Raw genomic sequence first — 21,143 nt, forward strand, 5'->3', positions numbered from 1 at the left:
GAGGCTGATTTCACGCAGTCAAGGTTCGAGTAGGGCAGCCAAAAACCCCTTACAAGACCATCAGCAAATAGCATTACTTTAGAATTGTATTGTTCATAAACATCTATTCCTTTGATTTTTTTAAATTGATACGAATTGAATCGGCCAATATTTCAATAGCCAGAGCAAATAAAATCTGTGACATGGGTTATCCTTGTTTAGTGCCTTCTGTTATATGTATAGATTCAGAGGTAAAAGGACCTAGCTTGACATACGCTAAATTATTTGTATATATATTCTTTAGGAGATGAACAAAGGATGCAGGAAATTCAAATAGCATTAGGATTTTGAATAAATAGCCCCAATTTAGGGAATCAAAGGCTTTCTATATCTAAACCAGTTATGTATGTTTCGTTGTTTTCATAATTAACATAATCTATAAGAGAAGTTATCCTTTTAGTATTGTCATGTGTGTGTCTATGATATATATAAATCCAGTTTGATCATTATTTATTGTTTTGGATAGTGGTATTTTCATTCTTATAGTTAATATTGTCATAAATATCTTATAGTCATTATTTAATAATGATATAGGTCTATATGCGGTACAGAGGTTTGGGGATTTGTTTTCCTTTAGGATTGGTGTGACTAAGGAATATCTCCAAGAGGGTGGTATTCAAGAGGGTGGTATTAAAGCTTGTGACTGGATTTCTAATAGAGTTTTATGGAAGAGGGATAGTATCTTTGAAGGAAAAAGTTTATATAGTTCCATAATTATGCCATCTATACCTGGAGCTTTATTATTTTTACCCTCTTTTATTGTTTTTGTAATTTCTGTGTAAGATATGGGTGCTTGCAGATCTAGTTTTAATTTTTCTGGTATTTATTATATTAGAACATTTTTCATCTAGATTTAATTGATCGATATGTATTTTCTTTTTGGAAATGTTCCATATAGTGATTTATATAGGCATGAAGAATGTCACCTATATCAGAGACATTTTTCCCTTTCTTTTCATGGAAGATATTTTTAATGTTATTAGCTTTTGATTGTTTTTCGATTCTTGTGGATAAATTATGTAGATATTTGAGAGAAGTGGCCAAGGTATTATTTTTAATTTTTCTAAAGCTAAACTAGTTTTATGTGTTAGAATTTCTTTGTATTTATTGTTTAATACTTCTACTTTTTTTTCATCTCCAAATGATTTTGATTTTTTCAGCTTTTACTGACAAAAGTTTGGATTGTAGATCTAATAATTCAGAATCCCATTCTCTGATTTTTTTTTATACCAAGTTAGGGTTTTACCATATATGTAGGCTTTTAATGAGTCCCTATCATTATTTTATTTATCTCTGTGGTGTAAATAATATCTAAGGAGAACTGTAATTCAGATAATCAGGGTTTGAACTCTTTAATTTTAGTTATATATGCTGGAATTCTGGAGTTAAAGATTAATGGATTGTACCCATTTTGACGTTTTAGTATCAATGGATTGTGGTTTGAAAAGGGTCAGAGAGTGATTGAGAAATTAATGATTTTAGAGTGTAAGTCATGGGCAGCAAATATTTTATCTATTCTAGTTTGGGTACCAAATCTGTAATCTTGATGGGAAAACAACAAAGATTTATTTTCTTTAAATTTGAAAGTATCTGCAGGATGAAATTATTCTACCCACTTGTTTAAACTTTTTGATACAGCAGATGTATGCAGCGGTCTTTAATTTGTAGTTTCAGAAATATCAAATATACAGTTAAAATCTCCTCCTAATATTAAGTTGCCTTTATAATTATTGGAAATGAAATCCAAGCATGGTGTGTCTGTATACTGCATACCAGAGGCTCATGATGCACCTGAAGCAAAGCTTCACTTCACTACAACTTCAAGCCTAAATTCCCTCCCTTTCTGCGAGGCAGCAGCCAGGAAAAGAACGAAGAGCAAACAGATTAAAAAAAAAAAAAAAAAACACATTCTTCCACCCTTCTCACCTCTCACTCAGCAGATGTATAAACAAACTGTTCTCTTCCAAAATATCCCAAATCACAGTTTTATCCACCTCTTCCCTGGATCTAGGCTAAAACACCAAATGTCTCTTCCTAATACACAAGCATCAGTAAACATAGATCACAAGCTGCAACCCACAGCTTCCCGGAGACGAAAACGTCTACATACAACAGCTGCCAGACACAGCTGCATCCACACACATCATGTCAGGATTGATCAAACAGCACTCATAGCTGTGATACCTGCCATAATTGATATTAACTATATTTAGACAGAATAATGGTAACATTTGTACTAAGAACTTGGTACTATTATTTAACCAGGATATACATGACATTTTTAAGTCATACTTTAACTGAAGAAGGCATTAGTCTCCATGACAGCATTTTTTCCAAAACACACTACTGTTACTGCTATTATATATGATGTTAATTTGTTACACTTGAGTCTGAACTCTGATGAATGGTACCTTGTTGAATTTGTTAATTAATTACTTTTAAATTATTATAAGTAAAATCGATGAAAAATTAACAAGATAAGTATTCATTGAGTTCAAGTAGGGGAATAGAAACTTCTATGTTTGTAGTATATATTGCTTTGTTTGGCTTATATATAATGTAAATAGTAACCCTTCTTGACCTACTTTTGTTTATGAAGAATTATTGGACTCTTTAAACATTCTTAATAAATCATTACTGTTTCTCAGTTAAGAAATCCTCCTTTTTTAAAAAATAAAAACAGATGACGTGGTGTACCATATCAGTTTGAGAGATGTAGTTGTAAGAGTTATTTTTTGGGACAGCTATCTTGGAATCAGTTTTTTGTTTCTTCTTTCTAGCATCAGTCCAAGGATTTGTTTCTTTTATTCTTTTAAGGGTAGGGGCCATGCATCCCATTTATTCAGGGATAGGCACTATGTTGTTGTTTTTGATGAATATAGTAGCTTCTAAGTCATTAAAGGTTCTCATCTCATTGGCAAAAAAGTATTTTCATCTTGGCTGGAAAGGCCAGATGCGCTTGAATGTTGTTTCAACAGTTTTATTATTGGCAAGACTTTTTTGCTTTGTTCTAGTATTCTGGAAGAATAATAATTGTCAAACCTTATCAGGCTTTGATTGTATTTTAAGGGTGATGTTCTCCAAGCAGATTTTAATATTAGTTCCTTGTCCAGAAATGAAATAAATTTTATAACTATGGGTCTAGGTGGAGCATTTATTGAGTTAGAAGCAGGTTTCCTCAGTGCTCTATGCGCCCTTTCAATTCCAAATGAAAGTCCCTCTTTCAAGTCTAAAAATTCAGGAATCCAGGTTGTTAAGAATGAAATAATGTCTTTCCTTCGTGTTTTCAGACAGACCAAAGATCCTTATGTTATTTCTCCTTTCCCTGTTTTCTAAGTCATCTATTTTGTTAAGCAGCCATGTATTCTGTTTAAGCAGAAATTCTTTTGGGAATTCTTCCTCTTTGAGTCTCCTTCAATATCATTTAGAGAAGTCTCTATATTTATTTTTGTATGGTGTTGCTGTAATAGTTCCTTAAGAGTATCAGTGTGTTTTTGAGAATTTAATTTGAGGTTTTCTAAGTCATTTTTAAAGCCATCCATCTTCAAAGATAGTTGCTGTAAGGTATATGTCATCAATTGCAGTTCTTTTTTCAAAGCAGCATCTGGATGAGAATTCCTTGAGTTCATATTCAGTGACTCTGTGTATCTCCCAAGTTACTTGACAGAAATATTTTTGTATATCTCCACCAAAATTGATATTTATGTAGTTTAATAGTTTATCTATAGATTTCTGACATTTTAAACTTGAAAATAATAACATTTTCCTACATTATTATACTAGTTTATGGAGCTCTGAAAATTCACTGCTCTCAGTTGGCCATCTAGGCTCCACCCCCAGTGACCTAACTTTTGACCAACATGTGTCTATTGTATGAAAATCCTTCTTTATTGTACAGGTAGTAAACAAAGGTATTATGTCTAGATCTACAGATGCCAGTGTCCCCCTTCACACAACTCTCATTAGGCCAGTCGTTGAATGTAATGCCCCCCATAGGCTTGTATCTGTTCAGACACATGCAACATCTGGAATCCTAAATGGATACAAGGCCTAAACAACATGTCCTACATGGACTGACTCAAAGCCCTGTCACTATACTCAGTATCCGACAGACTACTAAGAGGTAACCTCTGTTTGGTATACAGGGCTTCTTCCATCCCATTGCTGGTGGATTTAATGCACATTATCAAGTCAAATAGCATCAGAAATATTCTGTCTAGGGATCTAAATCTCTTCGGCAACATCAGCAGAATGCTTTGGAGGGGCAGTCATGTGTCATACAGGGTACCGCTGCTGTGGAACAGACTCCCCATCCACATAAAACAAAGTTCATCCCTGTCCTTTTTCAAGCGCATCTTAGATCTATGGATATGAAACAGAAGATTTACCCCAGAACTACCTCTGTACTACCAATGGACAGATACAGTTCCTAAATGCTTTATCCCATGTATAGTTCCCCTCAGATTACCTATGGTACAATCCCAGTTATTCTCATTAGGGATAATATAAAATTATCGACCATGGGAAGGGGAAGGCCAATCTCAGACCAAATGGGATAGGTTATTTTGAGCAGCAAATTGGAAATTGGCTAAGCTTAAAATGGTCCACAAGGGCAGCTACCTATACCTGAAACTGAACCTATAAGGAATATTCAAATTTAGAGCTTTCTTTGAAAAAGTGAGAATTTATTACTAACTGGACAAAAGAAACGCTGTCTCTATTCGCACAAACTAAGCTTACACCTGTCCTCATTACAGCTACATAGAGTACAAGCACACAAGGTGACATTTCCACCAACTTGTTGTTCTCCTCGTCCTCTGCTGAATACGATATGCCATTACTTCTATGCCATTACTTCTAGATTGTTCTTTTCTGTCCTTCCCTTCCTGAGGTTCAGCCTTGTTCCATAATTGAGGAATTTTACTCCTACTTTTATTGTTACAAGTAGTTTTGAAATTGACATCTTCCAGCACAGCCTGTTCTCTTGTAGCACCCTACTGCTATTGTTCACTTCTCTAGCAGTAGCCAAAAACGTAGAGGCATAAAGCATGTCTTTTTAATGTCTTGGTTCACTGTAAAGCCTGTCTTTGAATGAGAAGTGACACATATTGCGCTGATGAGTCAGCTGAAACTTGGTTTACTTAAATTTTTTTTTCTCCCCTTTAGCATTCACCAGAGTCCTCAATTCAGCATTCAAGATTTCAGATGTGTTGCTGTTCTTGGTAGGGGGCACTTCGGAAAGGTAAAAATGACATTCTAGAAATATATTTTTGAAACAGTGTTTCAGGGTTTCTGGAGTTTTAATGTCTGTTCACAGTATGAAGCTGCAAGTTGTTTTTAGTATAAGTAGGAGGTACACGGCAAGTAATTTGATAGATTGTTTCTGGTTTATGTTTTTGAAGCATATCTACTCCAGCCTGTACTAGTGTTAGCTGTTTTAGTATTGATAAGTAATCTTGTTCAAAGTTCACTAGTAATGTCGGTTTGTAACACCACTAAAAAGTTATTACTATAATAATGTTCTGTGATTATAACACCATACAGGAGAGAGTTTATGTAGTATAGGTAAGCACTGAATCTAATCTGTGCTTTGCTTTTGCTTCACTAATGCTGTATGTTTGAATTATTTTTCAGGTACTTCTGGCAGAATACCAAAACACAGGTGAAATGTTTGCAATCAAGGCATTAAAGAAGGGTGACATTGTTGCTCGAGATGAAGTAGACAGGTATGCATACAGAAGGTTTATTGTGCATGATGATGTGGAGAAACTGTGACATTTCTGTCAGTTGAAGAAGTGTGGTTCTTTGTTTTTAGTGTAACCTTTTGATCTGATGTTGTCCTCTTCACGATAGGGTCTCAGATCCAACTCTTGAGCTCCTCCCTCTTACCCATGATGTACTACACCCCCCCCCCCCAAGCACCTCAGATCTCGTTTGCCGTGTTCAAAGTAAGACAGATGAACCAGGCTGTTGACAATTTAATATCCTTTTCAGCTTTTTCAGTCTTGCTTTTTTTCTTCTAATGTTGAGAATTTAGTGTGCTCCTCCCATGCTTTTTTTCACTAGTTTAGTATGTGCTAGCTTTACAGTTTAGACATTTGTAGAGTTAGAACGTTGTAGTGTTTTACAGCATGTGCTGTTATAGTGTTCTCTGGTTCAAATAGTTTAAGTAGTAAAATAGATGCAATAGGTAGTTAAAATAGATACATTTCCCTTTTATCTTGTGAAAAAGAGCATGTGATAGCTGTATAGTGTTATAGCCAGTCTTTCAGTACTAACAGTGTGTGTGTGTGTGTGTGTGTGTGTGTGTGTGTGTGTGTGTATATTTGCTTTTTGTCAGGCCTTAGGCCAGGTCTTGTTCTGACTGTAGTTATGTCGGACAAACCCACTCCCGGTTTTAAACAATGCACTTCTTCTAGGCACAAGATCCCCAGTCAAGATGCCCACAAGGATTGTGTCTGTTGTTTAGGCGCTGATCATTTTAAAGGAAGTTGTGAGATTTCTGCTTCCTTTAATCCACATGCGTTCACAGATAGGTGCAACAAGCTTATCTAAAGGGGTCTTTTTCTTTCTTCAGCATCAGAGGCTCAAACCCCCTCCATGGTTTTGTTTTCCATCTTCAAGGAGCCTAAGAAGAGGTCTTTCCCTGTTTCTTCAGGAGACCCCCTTGGAGCCTAAAATGAATTCTAAGAAAACTTTGAATCTGACCTCCAGGGATCAGAAGGAGACTGCTGCCTTATCAGATCCACAGGCCTCCATAGATCCAACTGAGGTTTTTACAATATCTCCTCCCGCTTCTTTGACTCCAGTGTCAGAACCTAGGGCTCTGGATCCGAGAGCTTGAAGCAAGTCTCCAAACTGGCTTGGACAGTCCCTTTCACCCAAATCTAGGCACTGCAGACCTCCCTTGTCGGCTTCTTCTTAGTTCTGAAGAAGCTGGTCCAAGGCAAACATGGACAGGATGATGAGGAAGTTCCTCAAGGCCTAGGATAGTGTCAGCTCTGTCCTGTATCAGATCAGTGAGCTACCCAGCCAGTGCCATTAGAACTCCTCCCCCAATCTGACACTCAGGCTTCGGAGTTACAGGGTTCAGGACTCTTGAGAATGTTGGCACTAGGGAAACCACCTTCCTTGAGTCTGATGGTGACCCTGATCAGCCCTGTTCCTATTCCACTGGACCAGTGTAGATCTCAGAGCCAGGATGTCGGTGCCGGGTCCAGGGGAATGGGGTCGGCTCCATTCTTGTTGGAGCCGTCTCTTCCCCTGGGTGCTTCATCCCTCGACAGCTCGGGTCTTATTCCCTCTGGAGGCCATTGATCTGACAGAGGCGGAAAGGGCTTCTCCAGGCCCATTGGCTTTCCAAGTAGTGGAAAGGGTATTCTCCCTTAGAGAAGATCTATCCTCTCATCTCCTGCAGCTTACTCCCATACCCCCTTTGGTTGTCGTCTTGAGCCTACTCATTCTCTCTCAAGTCATCCTGCCCCGAACAGTCTCCAAGATCTTCCTGCCCACTTCTTCTGATACTTCCTCCAAGTACCCTGTGGAGGAAGTCTCCTGGAAGAAGACGTGCAAAAAGGAGGCACATCGATTCCCCGATGGAGACACTAACCGAAGTCACTGACTTTGATGAGGGAGAAGCATCCCCTTGATCCTCACCTGATGGTCTCCTTCAGAGGCATTCTAGAGATTCTGAAGCAGAAAGGTGGGTGGTCTGTCCTACCTCCTCCTTCTGAGGAGTCAGTGTTCTTGGAGAATTTTGGGGCAGGCCGATCTGCATCCTGGTTGACCCATCCCCCAATGGATGATCTCAATGATTTGGTGTGTCCCACTGGACGTGGAAGGAACTGGATACCATCAAGTCTATTCCTAAATTCCCTGATAGATTCCTGGTCCCAACAGCTGATAGGAAACACTGGAGTAAGGTTCCTGTGGTTGATCACATTGTGGTGGCAGTGGCCACTAAAAATCAAATGGCAGAGGAGACTGCCAATGTCCATCTGCCTAACAAGGAGTGTAGAGCACTGGACACATTCAGAAAGTGCATTTATGCTTCAGCCACTTTTGTGCTGCTGTCATTAAATTATGTAGCTTACTTTACCCAGCTTCAGAGAGATCTGATCAAGGAGCTTTCAGCCTTTCTCTCCGAGTCCATGCCTGCAGAGGACCTTAAGAAAAATTTTCCCAAGCTGGCCACACTGTTATCCATTGCTAATTCCATGATGAGGCTAATCTCCCATACAGAGGAAGGAACCTCATGAGCTACTGGTTCAGGACTATCCCTAAGGAGATACATCTGGATGATACTGTGATTTTGTGGAACCCTTTAAGGCGTCCTTTGTTAATGTCCATTTTGATGTCTCATCCATGTTTGGGCTGTCTGTTAAAGATGCACTTGCCTGCAGTGAAAAGGATGGGAAGACCCTTTCTGCCATAGGAATCAAGTGTTCTATGCCTCAGAGGTCCTTTTTGTGGAGCCAGCATGGAAACAAGAAAATGTGGTTCCATAAATTCCCAAGGGCCTTTTCGGGACCCACATATGGACCCCCTGTTCTAGAGACAGAGGAGGAGGGTTTAATGGTAGACATTGCCCTAGAGGCAGAAGGGGTCTGCAAAACCAGGGCTTCAGAGACATGTTCTCTGCAAGCCCTATCAGCTCTACTGAAGCACTGCCCCGACTGTTCATCTGTGGAGGTAGTCGGGGGTCGACTTGCTTTGCATCCAGAAGCCTGGATACACTCGACAAAAATTTCCTAGGTGCTAAACGTAATATCCAGAGGCTGCTGCATTCTTTCCCCCCAAAACAACAGCAAGAAACTCCCTGACGTGCCACTCAATCAGAGGGAGCAGGCTGCCCAAGAAATGCAAGAATTGCTGCAAAACAGTTATCCAGGAGGTCCTGACCAAAGAGGATTCAGAATTTACTCCCACTTGTACTTGGTGCCAAAAAGACAGGGAACCTAAGACCCATACTAGATCTAAGTAAGTTGAATCTTTATGTAAAGAAGTTGAGGTTTCGAATGGTTACATTTCACTTCCTTCTGCCCGTATTATGCAAGTATGGTTGGATGTGCTCTGTAGATCTCAAGGATGAGTACTATCACATCAGAATAGATAGGTGCTACAGGCGATACCTGCGCTTTCAGCTGGGAGCCAGTCACTTTCAGTTCAGAACACTGCCCTTTGGGCTCACCACAGCCCCCTGGGTGTTCACCAAATGCATGGCAGTTGTTGCAGCTGACATGAGACTCAAAGGAATCGGGGGATTCCATACTTAGACAATTGGCTCCTTACCATTGATATGAGACATCAACTTCTCCAAGCCAGAGATTATCTGATTTAACTCCCACAGTCCCTGGGCATCAAGTCCAGTCTGACTCCGGTGCAGAACCTAGAATTCATAGGAACACAGTTGAACACGAAAGATCAAATATCTCGTCTTCCACTACACTGCATAACGACACTGAGGAGTCAAGTTTGGGAACTGTTATCCCACCAGTCCCCCCCAGGCACTGCTAGTCTTAACGAGCCCTGGGGTCTATATCATTAGCGATTTTGTTACTTCCTCTAGCAAGATTTCTCATGTGACTTTTTCAATGGACATTAGCCGTACAGTGGTCTATACTCTACCAACCTCTGTCTGTTACCATCAGACTAACACCAATCTGCAAATGTCATATCCATTGGTGGATTCAATCAGACAACCTATTTTTAGGCAGACCCACAAAATAAATGGAGGAAAATGCCCAAAACTCAAATGCGAACCAAATAGGGAAACACTTGGGCACCGTGAGGAAGGATAATCCAGAGGAAATCAAGTTACACCAACGCCATTTATTAGACACAAGTCAGTCAGTATAAATTAAGACACACAAACATGTTAACTGTGTTCACACAACGCTTCACCTCGCCCGAGCAGCAAAGCCAGAAACAAACAACGATAATGTTCTTGTAATTCGAACTTGTTCAAGTCAATGCTGGAAACGTTATTCACAAACACAAACACGATTTATTTCACTTTTACACTTTAAGTGTGCAAGTAATCATACACTTTTCGTCAGGGCTCCTGCCCCAACTTCTTCAGAAACAGCAACCAATACTTACAATACCCTTTTATATGTAAGTCCTACTAACGTCATCAACTCAATTAGTTAATTAATTACATCTTATCTAACTGAACTAAAACGTTTACTCTAATATATAAATTAACATTTAACTGTGTTCACTGCGCTTTCATCTTATACAAAAAAGACTTTGACAGCTCTTTTAGAAACCCAAATCTCATACCTTAAATACAATGTCCGTGGACTTACATCCAGTCACAATGTTGCATCAATTAATTACGTAAAATGAGAGCAAAATTCAGTTGTTAAAAAATTGCTTAAAAAAATACAAAAAAACTGTGTTCTAAAACAAATGGTACTGCTTAAAAAAAATACCAATTTCCTTTATTAAATATCTTTGTTATAAAAACTAATGTATATGTTAAATTCTCTTGTCATTTGGGTTACACTATTGGAACCTGCTGTTAATATTGAATGTTGGGCTCACTCTAGTGATACATCCTATAACCCACATATAAAAAATCCTTTACAATGTCATTAAACTTGTATTTTTTTAAAAAAAATGTTTACAACTGAATTTTGTTGTCATTTTAAGTAATTAATTGATGCAGTATTGTGATTGGATGTAGGACAACAAACATTGTATTTAAGGTATGAGATTTGGGTTTGTAAAACATCTGATGAAGTCTCTTTTTGCATAAAATGAAAATGCGGTGAACATAGTTAGAGTTTGTGTCTTGATTTATGCTGACTGATTTGTGTTTAATAAACGGTGTTGGTGTAATTTGATTTCCTCTGGATTATCCTCCTTCACGGTGCCCAAGTGTTTTCCTATTTTTAGGCAGACTCTTTTCGATTCCCCCGAGTAGCCACAGTTACCAAGGATACTTCCTAGTTGGGGTGGGAGGGGCATTACAAAGGATAGATGGTCCAAGGCACGTGCTTCCTTTTGGAGATGAGGATGCATATCAATATCCTTGAGATGAGAGCAGTTCTGATGCTGCAAGCTTTTCACGACACTCTCCCTCTAGGGACTATTGTTATTCACACCGACAACATGTCTGTAGTCTGGTACATCAACAAGCATAGAGGAACCTGATGTTCATCGTGCTTCACTGTTGCAGTCATTACAGCAAGGTTGACCCCAACATTTGAAGATCATGTTCACCACTGACTGATTGAGGGAGCAATCATATGGAATCAGGACAGATCTGCTGAGTCTGTCCGCCATCTGGTTGGTTTTCCCTGTAATGTGCATTGCAACCAGAAGGCGGACCAAAGATATTGCCCATTCCCACACCCTCGTGGCCTCCCAACAGGTAAGAAAGTACAGTTGTGTACACTTACCATAAATGTAGATGTTCAAGTGTATTCACTGTTGCAGTCATTACATTTGGGTAATCTGCCTGCAGGTTGCCCTCAGTTGGCCTGATTAACAAAGTCTTGGGTTCTGTGTCGGTTGCTGTCCCTTCTTCCATGACGTCAGGTCGTCAGGGGGTATAAAACAACACCATTACATCAGTTTTTTTTGCCCCAGATGTCAGGTGGCCCCCAAATGGGGAGCAAATAAAATTAAAAACACAAAAATATACCTACAATCCCAAAAGCAAATACACCAAAAGGGCTTTTAAGCATAGTGAAAGAAAGTAGAGGTGTAGCCAGAGAAAAATAGGGAGCTGGAGGGAGGGTAAAGTACAGTTGTGTACACTTACCATAAATGTAGATGTTCGAGTGTATTCACTGTTGCAGTCATTACATTAGGGTAATCCTGCAGGCAGGTTGCCCTCAGTCGGCCTGAATTCCAAAGTCTTGGGTCCTGCGTCGGCTGTTGTCGCCCCTACCCTGACGTCAGGTCGTCAGGGGAATAAAAGAAGCAGCCAATGCCATTTTCTTTAGTTTTTCTTGCCCCAGATGTCAGGTGCCCCCTAAAAGGGTAGCTAAAATTTATATGTATATATAAAATTGCATGCAGCAATATAAACTTTACCTTCATCCACAAGCAAATACACCACATAGGTTGTATAAATCAGAGAAGGAAAGATAGGTTCCATCAGAAGAAAAGGGGGGATGGCGGGTGTGTAACCTGGACTGCAACAGTGAATACACTCGAACATCTACATTTATGGTAAGTGTACACAACTGTACTATGTTCTTTGTGTTTCACTGTTGCAGTCATTACATTTGGGTAGATTCCCAAAGCTATGGTTGGGAGGCTGGAGCTAAACAGCATTAGGAGCTGCTAAGAGACCTTGCAGAACTGCAGTGGCAAAGCCTGCCCTGGATTTAGAGTAGAGTGGCAGATGATAGTGCTTTGTAAAGGTGTGCACTGAACTCCAAGTAGCTGCCTCTAAAATGTCCTTGGTTGGTACTCCCCTGAGAAAGGCTGCTGAAGTGGCTGCAGCTCTGGTGGAATGTGACCTAATGCCCTTAGGCACTGGCTTGCCATGGTATAAGTAGCAGAAACAAATGCAGTGACCTATCCATTTTGGAATTGTCTGCTTTGAGATAGCCTTTCCTTGTGATCCTGCAGCATATGCCACTAGTAATTCCTCTGTCTTTCTGAAAACTTTGGTTCTGTCCAAGTAGAATCTAAGCTGTCTGTGTACGTCCAAAAAATGCAGAATTCTTTCCCCCTTGTTCTATGGATTTGGATAAAAAGTTGGCAGATGAATGGTTTGGTTAAGAGCCACACTGGACACCACTTTAGGCATAAATGTTGGGTTTGTCCTCAGGAAGACCCTGTCCAGATAAAAATGATAAAAGGCTCCACAGCAATGAGTGCCTGTAGCTCCGACACTCGTCTTGCAGAAGTTATTGCTAGGACCAGAGCTGTTTTCCAAGATAAAAACCTTATAGCAGCAGTAGCAGCTGGCTCAAAAGGAGGCAGGGTGAGTTTTTCCAAGACGTAGTTGAGGTCCCATGTAGGCATTGGTGCTCTCCTTGGAGGCCTTAAATTTTTGGCTCCTCTGAGGTACTGTTTTAATAAGGGATGAGAAAAGATTGGTGGCTCTGCATTGTAATGAGCCGAAATGGCAGAGGCATGAATTTTAATAGAGGAGAAAGATAGGCCTTTGTCCAGCATCTCAGTTAAGTATTGTAAAATCTGAGGAATATTTGGCACAGCTGTATCTGTTCCTTGTGCTTGGTTCCAAGCACAGAATCTCTTCCATTTTCCAGCATAAGATTTTCTAGTACTAGGCCTTCTGGCTTCCAAAATGACATCCATCACAGCTTTGCTGAGAGGTGTGTTTTGTATGGCTACAATATCCGCCATGCTGCCAGGTTTAAAGTCCTGAGTTGGCTGTGCAGGATCTGATTGTTTTGCTGGGACAGTAGATGCGGTACTTGAGGTAAGGTCCAAGCTGGGCATTGAGACAAGCTCCTTAATATTGGGTACCAGTGCTGGCGGGGCCAGTCTGATGCAATCAGTAACATCTTTGGCTTCTCTTGTCTGACCTTTAGGAGTACCTTGAGGAGGAGAGGCAGAGGGGGAAAGGCATATACTGATAGGTTTTTCCAGCTGAAGGACAGGGTGTCCACTTTCCATGCTTGTCTGTGATAAAACCTTGTGCAAAATCTCTTTAATTGGTAGTTGTGAGGGGAGGCAAATAGATCTATGTCCTGGCATCCCCATTTCCTTGTTATCATGCTGAAGACTTGTGGATCCAGCTGCCACTCGTGGGGATCCATGAGGTTTCTGCTTAGTTCGTCTGCCAGAGTATTTTTTCTTCCCTTCCTGGCAGGAATTGTGCCTGCAGATGTACTTGGTAAGTCAAAGCTGTGTCCCACAAAGTCATGGCTAGACTGCAAAGGGGGTAAGAATGTGTGCCCCCCCTGCTTGTTTATATACCACATGACCGTGGTGTTGTCTGTCTTTATCAGTAGTTGTCCTGGATGAAAGAGGTCCTTGAAGGCTGTCAGGGCATTTTGAACAGCTAGCATCTCTTTTTGATTGATATGTAGATGCATTTGGTTTGAGAGCCATGTTCCCTGAATGCATCTTCCTACCATGTGGGCCTCCCAGGCATAATCTGATGCATCAACGTTGTTAGTGTCTGCCTGGCTGGAGGTAATATGAATGGCTGTCCCTTGTTTTGGTGACAAGCCTTTGCCCACTGTCAAAACTCCTGTTGCAGGCAGGGAATGAGAGTAATTATAGTTTCCAGGCTGTGGCAATGTTGAGTCCAAACACTTTTTAGGTACCATTAAAGTTTCCTTATATGCAGTCTTGCATATGGAATGAGTAGGATGCAGGATGCCATGAAGCCCAAAGCCTGCAGAATTTTTCTTAAAGATAACTGGGCCTTTGTTGCTAATATTTTGAAATAGGTAGTCAGTTGCCTTTGTCTGGCGCGAGATAAGCCATCTGGGCAGTTGTATTTAAGCTTGCATCCAGAAATATTATCTCTTGAGAGGGTACTAGCTTCGAATTCTCTTCGTTGACTGTGTACCCTAGGCACGTCAGAAGTTTTTTCACAAATGCCAGATGCTGTAGAATGATGTCCTTGTTCTCTGCTTGAATGAGACAGTCGTCCAAGTAAGGATATATTTGTTCAGCTGTATGCAATATAGCCTGCATTTCCTTGTTTTCTACACATTCAGAGTTTAACAACATTTTCTATTTAAGTAATGCCATGACATGTTGCTGATATTTGAGCATATGAAACTGACAGTTTAAGGCCCTTATAGCCAAGGTAGCAGATGTGTAAACCTTTTTTCCCCATCTATCCAGTGCCCTAGAATCCCTGTCAGAAGGGGTAGGGTTTTGTGCAGCGGAAGCCATAACTCCCTTGGGACCCTGAGAAATAGTTTCTGGGTCTGCAGCAGGGTTTTTAAAAAGGAATTTATGTGAGTTAGGAATCCTGTAATATCTGTCAGGCTTAACAGGAGCTGGAGGCAAGGAGTCAGGGGTAAGGCTAGACTCCGAAAACACAATCTACAATGTCTAACACAGGAGGAATGGCTAGTGGCTTGTGCTGAGGTAGTAACAAGAAATCCCTGAGCCTCTTTTCAGATTCTGAAAAATCTTGGCTCTCCCAGTGGAAATGTTCCCTCATGGTATGTAAGGTTTCCCCAAAGGAATAGTCCTCAGGAGGAGAAGCTGAAGGAATGGATTCTTCAGCATCAGAATCCTCATAGGGGGGAAAGGGATATTCCTGACCAGAAGAGGAATCAGAAGAAATGGAAACCTGATCTGAAGATTCATAGTCAGTCTCTTGCCTATGCTTCTTATCAAGAGGGGGATGGGAACCCCTGATCAAGGTAATCAAGTCTTCGGCCATTTTGAGCATCTGTTTTTTGGGCATGGAGGCCTGTCCACGTGGCTCTTGAATTTGCTTCTTTGCCTTTGAAGGAGCTTTAGTCTTTGCCTTTGAAGTTGGTTTAATGTATAGATGTTTGGGTCTGAATACACCCTCAGAAGCTGGTGCCTGCTCAGTGGCTCTGGACCCATCTGAAGGATTAGCGTCCGAGGCTTCAATACCTTGAGTTTCCAGCGGCATGGCCGATTCCATGTGGGAGTCGGTAGCGGCCTGTGACTCTAAAGTAGCGGTCATCAGGGGCTGCAAAAGCGCCTCACTGAAAACCGGCGACTGGCTTAGGAGAAGCTTCGTCGTCGGTTTTGGGCCTCGGGTGTCTTTCTTTTTCTTTGCGTTTTTTGTGAACTCCGGTAGTCGGATGGCTTTCCGACAACATTTCTGGAAAATTAAACCTGCGTCCAAAGTATTTCAAAGCAAAATCATACAGACGCTTAATAGTGCTTTGGTTAAATCTAGCACAAAACCGACAACCCAGAAAGTTATGATCAGGTCCTAGGCAAGGTATTTAGAGTAGACAAGTCCAGAATTGGAAGCCATGATTTGTATTTTCTGGGTACCAGGAAAAGTCTGGAATAGAAACCTTGTCCCTTTTCCTCTTCTGGTACTAGCTGAATACCTCCTATGTTTAGGAGGGAAAGTACTTGTTTCTGAGCCTCTGCCCACTGGTTTAGGGGCAGGTCTGGCCACCCGTTTGGAGTTGGCAGCGTGTGGAAATGAAATCTGTATCCCTGGGTCACTATATTTAAAACCCGTTTGTCTTGGGTAATAAGTTGCCAGTTTCTTGAATGAAGAGCCAGTTTTCCCCCCAAAGGGGTGGCTAAGAGGTAAGTGCTTGGTAATTTCAAAGGGAAGTCATTGAGACTGTTTACCAAAGGGTGGTGCCTTGTTGTTTCCAGATTTGGAAGTGGAAGCACCCCATTGCTTAGTTCTGAAAGTCCCTTGGGACTCAAATCTGGTGCTTTTGGAATGTCTGGGTTTGGCCATAGTGGCTCTGGAAGGAACTGGAAAGGACCATTTCTTAGTAGGCCAATGCCTACTAAATCTAGGAGGTTGCACTTGTAAGAAATCTTTCACAGTTTGCATAGATTTAGCTTTATCTCCCATCGTTCTTAGAACTTCTTCAGCCTTATTGCCAAACAGGCGGTCCTACTGTAAAGGAGCATCCAAACGTTTTGCTTTAACATGATCAGGCAGAGATTGCTCCTTAAGCCAAGCATGCCTTCTAAGCACAGACCCAGTAACAGCAGCCCTGCAAGAGTCCTCTAAAGAATCAAAACCACATTGCAAAGTATGTTTGCCAACTTGTTTGGCTGAATGCAATAAATCCTGCAAATCTTTATTCTCCACACAGTCAGAAATTAACATCATTTTCTGTTTAAGCAGTCCCATGATATGCTGTTGATATTTTAGCATATGGAATTGACAGTTTAAAGCCCTGAATGCTAAGGTTGTAGAAGTATAAACCTTTTTCCCCCATCTACCCAGTGCCCTAGAGTTTCTATCAGAAGGGGTAGGATTTTTAGCAGTAGAAGCCTTAATGCCCTTGGGGCCCTGAGAAATGGTTTCAGGGTCCGCAACTGGATTTTTGAAAAGGAATTTGTGGGACTCAGGAACCCTGTAGTACCTGTCTGGTTTACTAGGGGCCAGAGGCAAGGAATCAGGGGCCATACTGAATTCCGAAAACACATCATTAACAATATCTAATACAGGAGGTATAGCCAAAGGCCTATGCTGAGGAAGGAGGAGGAAATCCCTAAGCCTCTTTTTGGATTCAGAGAAATCCTGACTTTCGCAGTGGAAATGCTCCCTTAAGGTATATAACGTTTCCCCAAAAGAGAAATCCTCAGGCAGAGAAACAGAGAGAATGGAGTCCTCTGCATCAGAGTCCTCATAAGTAGGCATGGACAAATCAATCTAGATCATTAGAAGAGTCAAAAGAAACAGAGTCCTGTTCAGAAGATTCATAGTCAAAATCAATCCTAGGCCTTTTAGAAGGGGGGGGGGTTGACTACCTCTGATCAGAGTAATTAAATCTTCAGCCATTTTGATCATTTGTTTTTTAGGCATAGGGGCCTGAACATGTGGCCTGGGCATTGCTTTTTTAGACACAGATCGAGATTTAAGGCCTTAGCACTGAAGTTGGAGTCAGTTTAATATGCAAGTCTGTAGGGCTGAATACACCCTCAGAAGCCAGTGCCTGCTCAGCGGCTCTGGACCCATCCAAGGTAAAGACATCCGCGGGTTCCATATGTGAAGCATCTCGCGGCATACCGGATCCAAATGGGTCTCAGTAGAGGCTTGCGAATGAGAAGTAGCGGGTATCAGGGGCTGCGAAAGCGCCTCACTGAGTACTGGTGAACTGGCGACTGGCTTAGGAAAAGCGTAATTTTTTTGGTACTCCGGTAGTCGGATGGCTAACCGACGTCATTTCTGGATAATTAAATCGAGAACCGAAATATTTTGAAGCAAAAATGTACCGACGACGGATAGTGCGCTGATTTAATAAAGCACAAAACTGACAGCATGGTACATCGTGGTCAGGGCCTAGGCATGGAATACAGTATAAATGAAAATCCTTATGAGGTATTTGCTTCCCACAAGTAACACAATTATTAACTTTTACTGACATTGGTAAGGCGCAAGAAAAGGTTTCCCCAATGGGGTACTTGGCTTTTAGTTGAAGACTTCAGTTCTGAAACTCAAAAACAAAAATTTCAGGAGTTGGCCGACCGGCACTTGCGAACTGCTTCTGTTTCGGGCACTGAGCGGCAAGAAAGACTGATGCAATGGCGTTGGCTGCATGTTTTATACCCCTGACGACCTGACGTCATGGAAGAAGGGACAGCAACCGACACAGAACCCAAGACTTTGTTAATCAGGCCGACTGAGATTACCCAAATGTAATGACTGCAACAGTGAATACACTCGAACATCTACATTTATGGTAAGTGTACACAACTGTACTTTCTTACCTGTTGGGAGGCCATGAGGGTGTGGGAATGGGCAATATCTTCGGTCCGCCTTCTGGTTGCAATGCACATTACAGGGAAAACCAACCAGATGGCGGACAGACTCAGCAGATCTGTCCTGATTCCATATGATTGCTCCCTCAGTCAGTCAGTGGTGAACATGATCTTCAAATGTTGGGGTCAACCTTGCTGCAACCTGTTTGCCTCTCCCCTAAAAATTAAATGCAGCGAGTTCTTCACACCAATCCCCCCCTCCAGGGGAATTCTCAAGGGACTCCCTGGTGTATGATTGACCCCTGGGTCTCCTGTATTATTCCTCTCTTCCACTTATCCTGAAAGTTCTTCAGAACAAGCAAGCTGAAGAGCTTAGTCATCCTCGTTGTCCTCATCTTGCCTCGACAGATTTGGTTCCCCTTCCTCTGGTCTCATCTAAAATATTCTCCATGGATACTGGAGCCAAGACAGGATCTCCTATCTCACCCGTCAGGATTGCAGCATCCCAGTGTTTTGCCCTCAAACTGACAGTATGTTTTCTCCAATTCCAACCATAATAAGACCGTCTAAGCTTGCCTCCCTGGTTTGTAACATCATTCTAGCCTCTCAAAAAGTGTTCATGAAGAAGGTCTACAGAAGTAAATGGAAAAGGTCTGTTGTTTGGGCTACAGGTAAAAATATTGATCCCTTCTCAGCACTTGTCTCAGGCGTTTTGCTTTTTCTTAGTACCCTGCTTAAAAAAGAAGCAAGTTTTCCTACCGTCAAACTTCAACTAGCAGCAATTTCCAATTTTCACACAATTAGTCATTCTTGATCTTTGTCTACCTTTAGATTATGCAAAGCATTTATGAAGGGCATTTTTTGCTGAGACTACCCACTAAAGATCGTTTCCTGCCATGGAACCTCACTGTTGTATTGCAGAGCTTAACTCAAGGACCATTCAAGCCAGCATCTAGTTGTGATTTTAAGTTTTTGTCATCGAAGACGATCTTTTTAGTAGCCATTACTTCTACAAAGGGAATTTCTGAAATACAGGCGTTGTCTTCCAAACCTCCATAAATAGTTTTTTTGTAAAGACAGGGTTTCTCTGCATAGCAGTCCCTCTCTTATGCCTAAAGTAGCCAAGAAAACTAACCAATCCATTCATTTACCGGTATTCTTTCCAACAAAGGGGAATATATTCTACATCTCCTTGATATTTATAGAAAACTACATTTTTATCTGCACAGAACAAAGCAACATAGGAAGTCAGACCAATTGTTTATAGCCTTCCCTACTAACAAACTACATCAAGTGGTATCTAAAATCACGCTGGCAAAATGGATCAGTGACTGTATCACTTTCATTTATTCCCAGAGAGGCTGAAAACTGCCTCGATCTCAAAGAGTGCATTCTACTAGAACTATAGCTACTACTTTTCATAGGATCATAGGAGGTTACTAGGCTGTTGGCCCTGAGGCCCTTCTAAGCCTAGCCAAGAGTTAAGCCCATGTTTAGATAAATCAATACCCAATGCCCTTGTCCAGCAGGGACATGGGTGGAATCCCAGGGGTATATTTTCTGTTTCCCATCCAGTTAACCAGGTTGCTCTTAAAAAGGGGTAAAGAGGCACTGTTCTTGATGTGGAGAGGGAGTCTATTCCATAGATGGGGGAGACTCTGGGACACAAATCTGTCCCACCAACAAGTCTTGTTGATGTCACAGACCAAGTTGAGACCACGTGTGTGGGTTACTCAAGTGGAGCTTGACTTGCGGATATGCAGCAGTCCCATCAAGGTGGGGTCCGTGGTCACCTTGTATGCCAGACAGAGGTCACCTCTGAGGAGTCTATATGAAACTGAGTAGAGGGATAGGGCTTTTAGCTTATCTGTGTATGGTAGATGGTTGAGGCACTGGATTCTGCTGGTGAGGAACCTCTGTGGTCTCTCCAGCTGCTGCATGTGCTTTGCAAGGTACATGCCGAAAGGGGTGTTGTACTCAATAATGGGCCTTATAAGGGAAGAATACAGGGATGTTATGAACCTCATTGTCCCTGGATGAGATATCCTTGTTTATGAGGTGACCCATGTAGAAGGGTTTCTGTACAACAAAAGCAACATGGTGGTCAAAAGTCAGGTTGTTATCAACTTGAGTGCCCAAATCCCTCATGACTTATTGCGTGCTTAGGACGTTGTTATTAATGTGATAATTTGTGGGGATGTTACTGTCCCCAAAGGGGATGATGCATTTTTTTGGTACTCAACTTGAGGCCATTTCTGGCACCAGTCATTTGTCTGTGAGAGACCCTCTTGGTGGATGTCCACATCACTAGGGGAATTGATGACAGCACCCAGCTTGCAGTCATCTGCAAACTTGGTCAGCCATAGCCCACTGGTTTTGGCCTGCACCTCAGAAAAGTATATCCCAAATAACAGAGGCCCCAAGACCGAACCCTGGGGTATGCCGCTTGTTACAGGTCTACTGCTTGAGGTGGCTTCTCCTATTTTGACTACATGGGTTCTATCAGTGAGCCAGTTTGCTACCTTTCTGGTAACCTATGGATTGATGCCTATTTAAGAGCGTTTATCTATTATGCCCAAATGGGGAATAGTGTCAAAAGCTTTGGCCAGGTCAAGGTAGGAGGTGTGCACCATCTTCCCCTCGTCCATGGCTTTGTTGACTGTCTCAAAGAAGTCAACCAAATTTAGCAGACATGACCTTCCCTTGATGAAGCCAAACTTTACGGGATCAAGTGTTTGGAGGTTGCCAATGTCCTTGTTAAT

The 21,143-nt window shown here is 41.5% G+C and overlaps 1 protein-coding gene across 1 annotated transcript in view; it reads left to right on the plus strand.

Annotated features, from left to right (window-relative positions):
- PKN2 (protein kinase N2) overlaps positions 1 to 21,143 on the plus strand; it is a 2,214,272-nt gene that overhangs the window by 1,584,255 nt on the left and 608,874 nt on the right. Inside the window, exons 14-15 of the mRNA XM_044085632.1 lie at positions 5,206 to 5,281; positions 5,674 to 5,765. Coding sequence (XP_043941567.1) covers positions 5,206 to 5,281; positions 5,674 to 5,765 — 168 coding nt within the window. The remainder of the gene's footprint in view (positions 1 to 5,205; positions 5,282 to 5,673; positions 5,766 to 21,143) is intronic.

Source organism: Protopterus annectens, chromosome 10.part0, assembly GCF_019279795.1.
Source record: "Protopterus annectens isolate FY-2018-M chromosome 10.part0, PAN1.0, whole genome shotgun sequence".
NCBI classification, from domain to species: Eukaryota; Metazoa; Chordata; order Ceratodontiformes; family Protopteridae; genus Protopterus; species Protopterus annectens.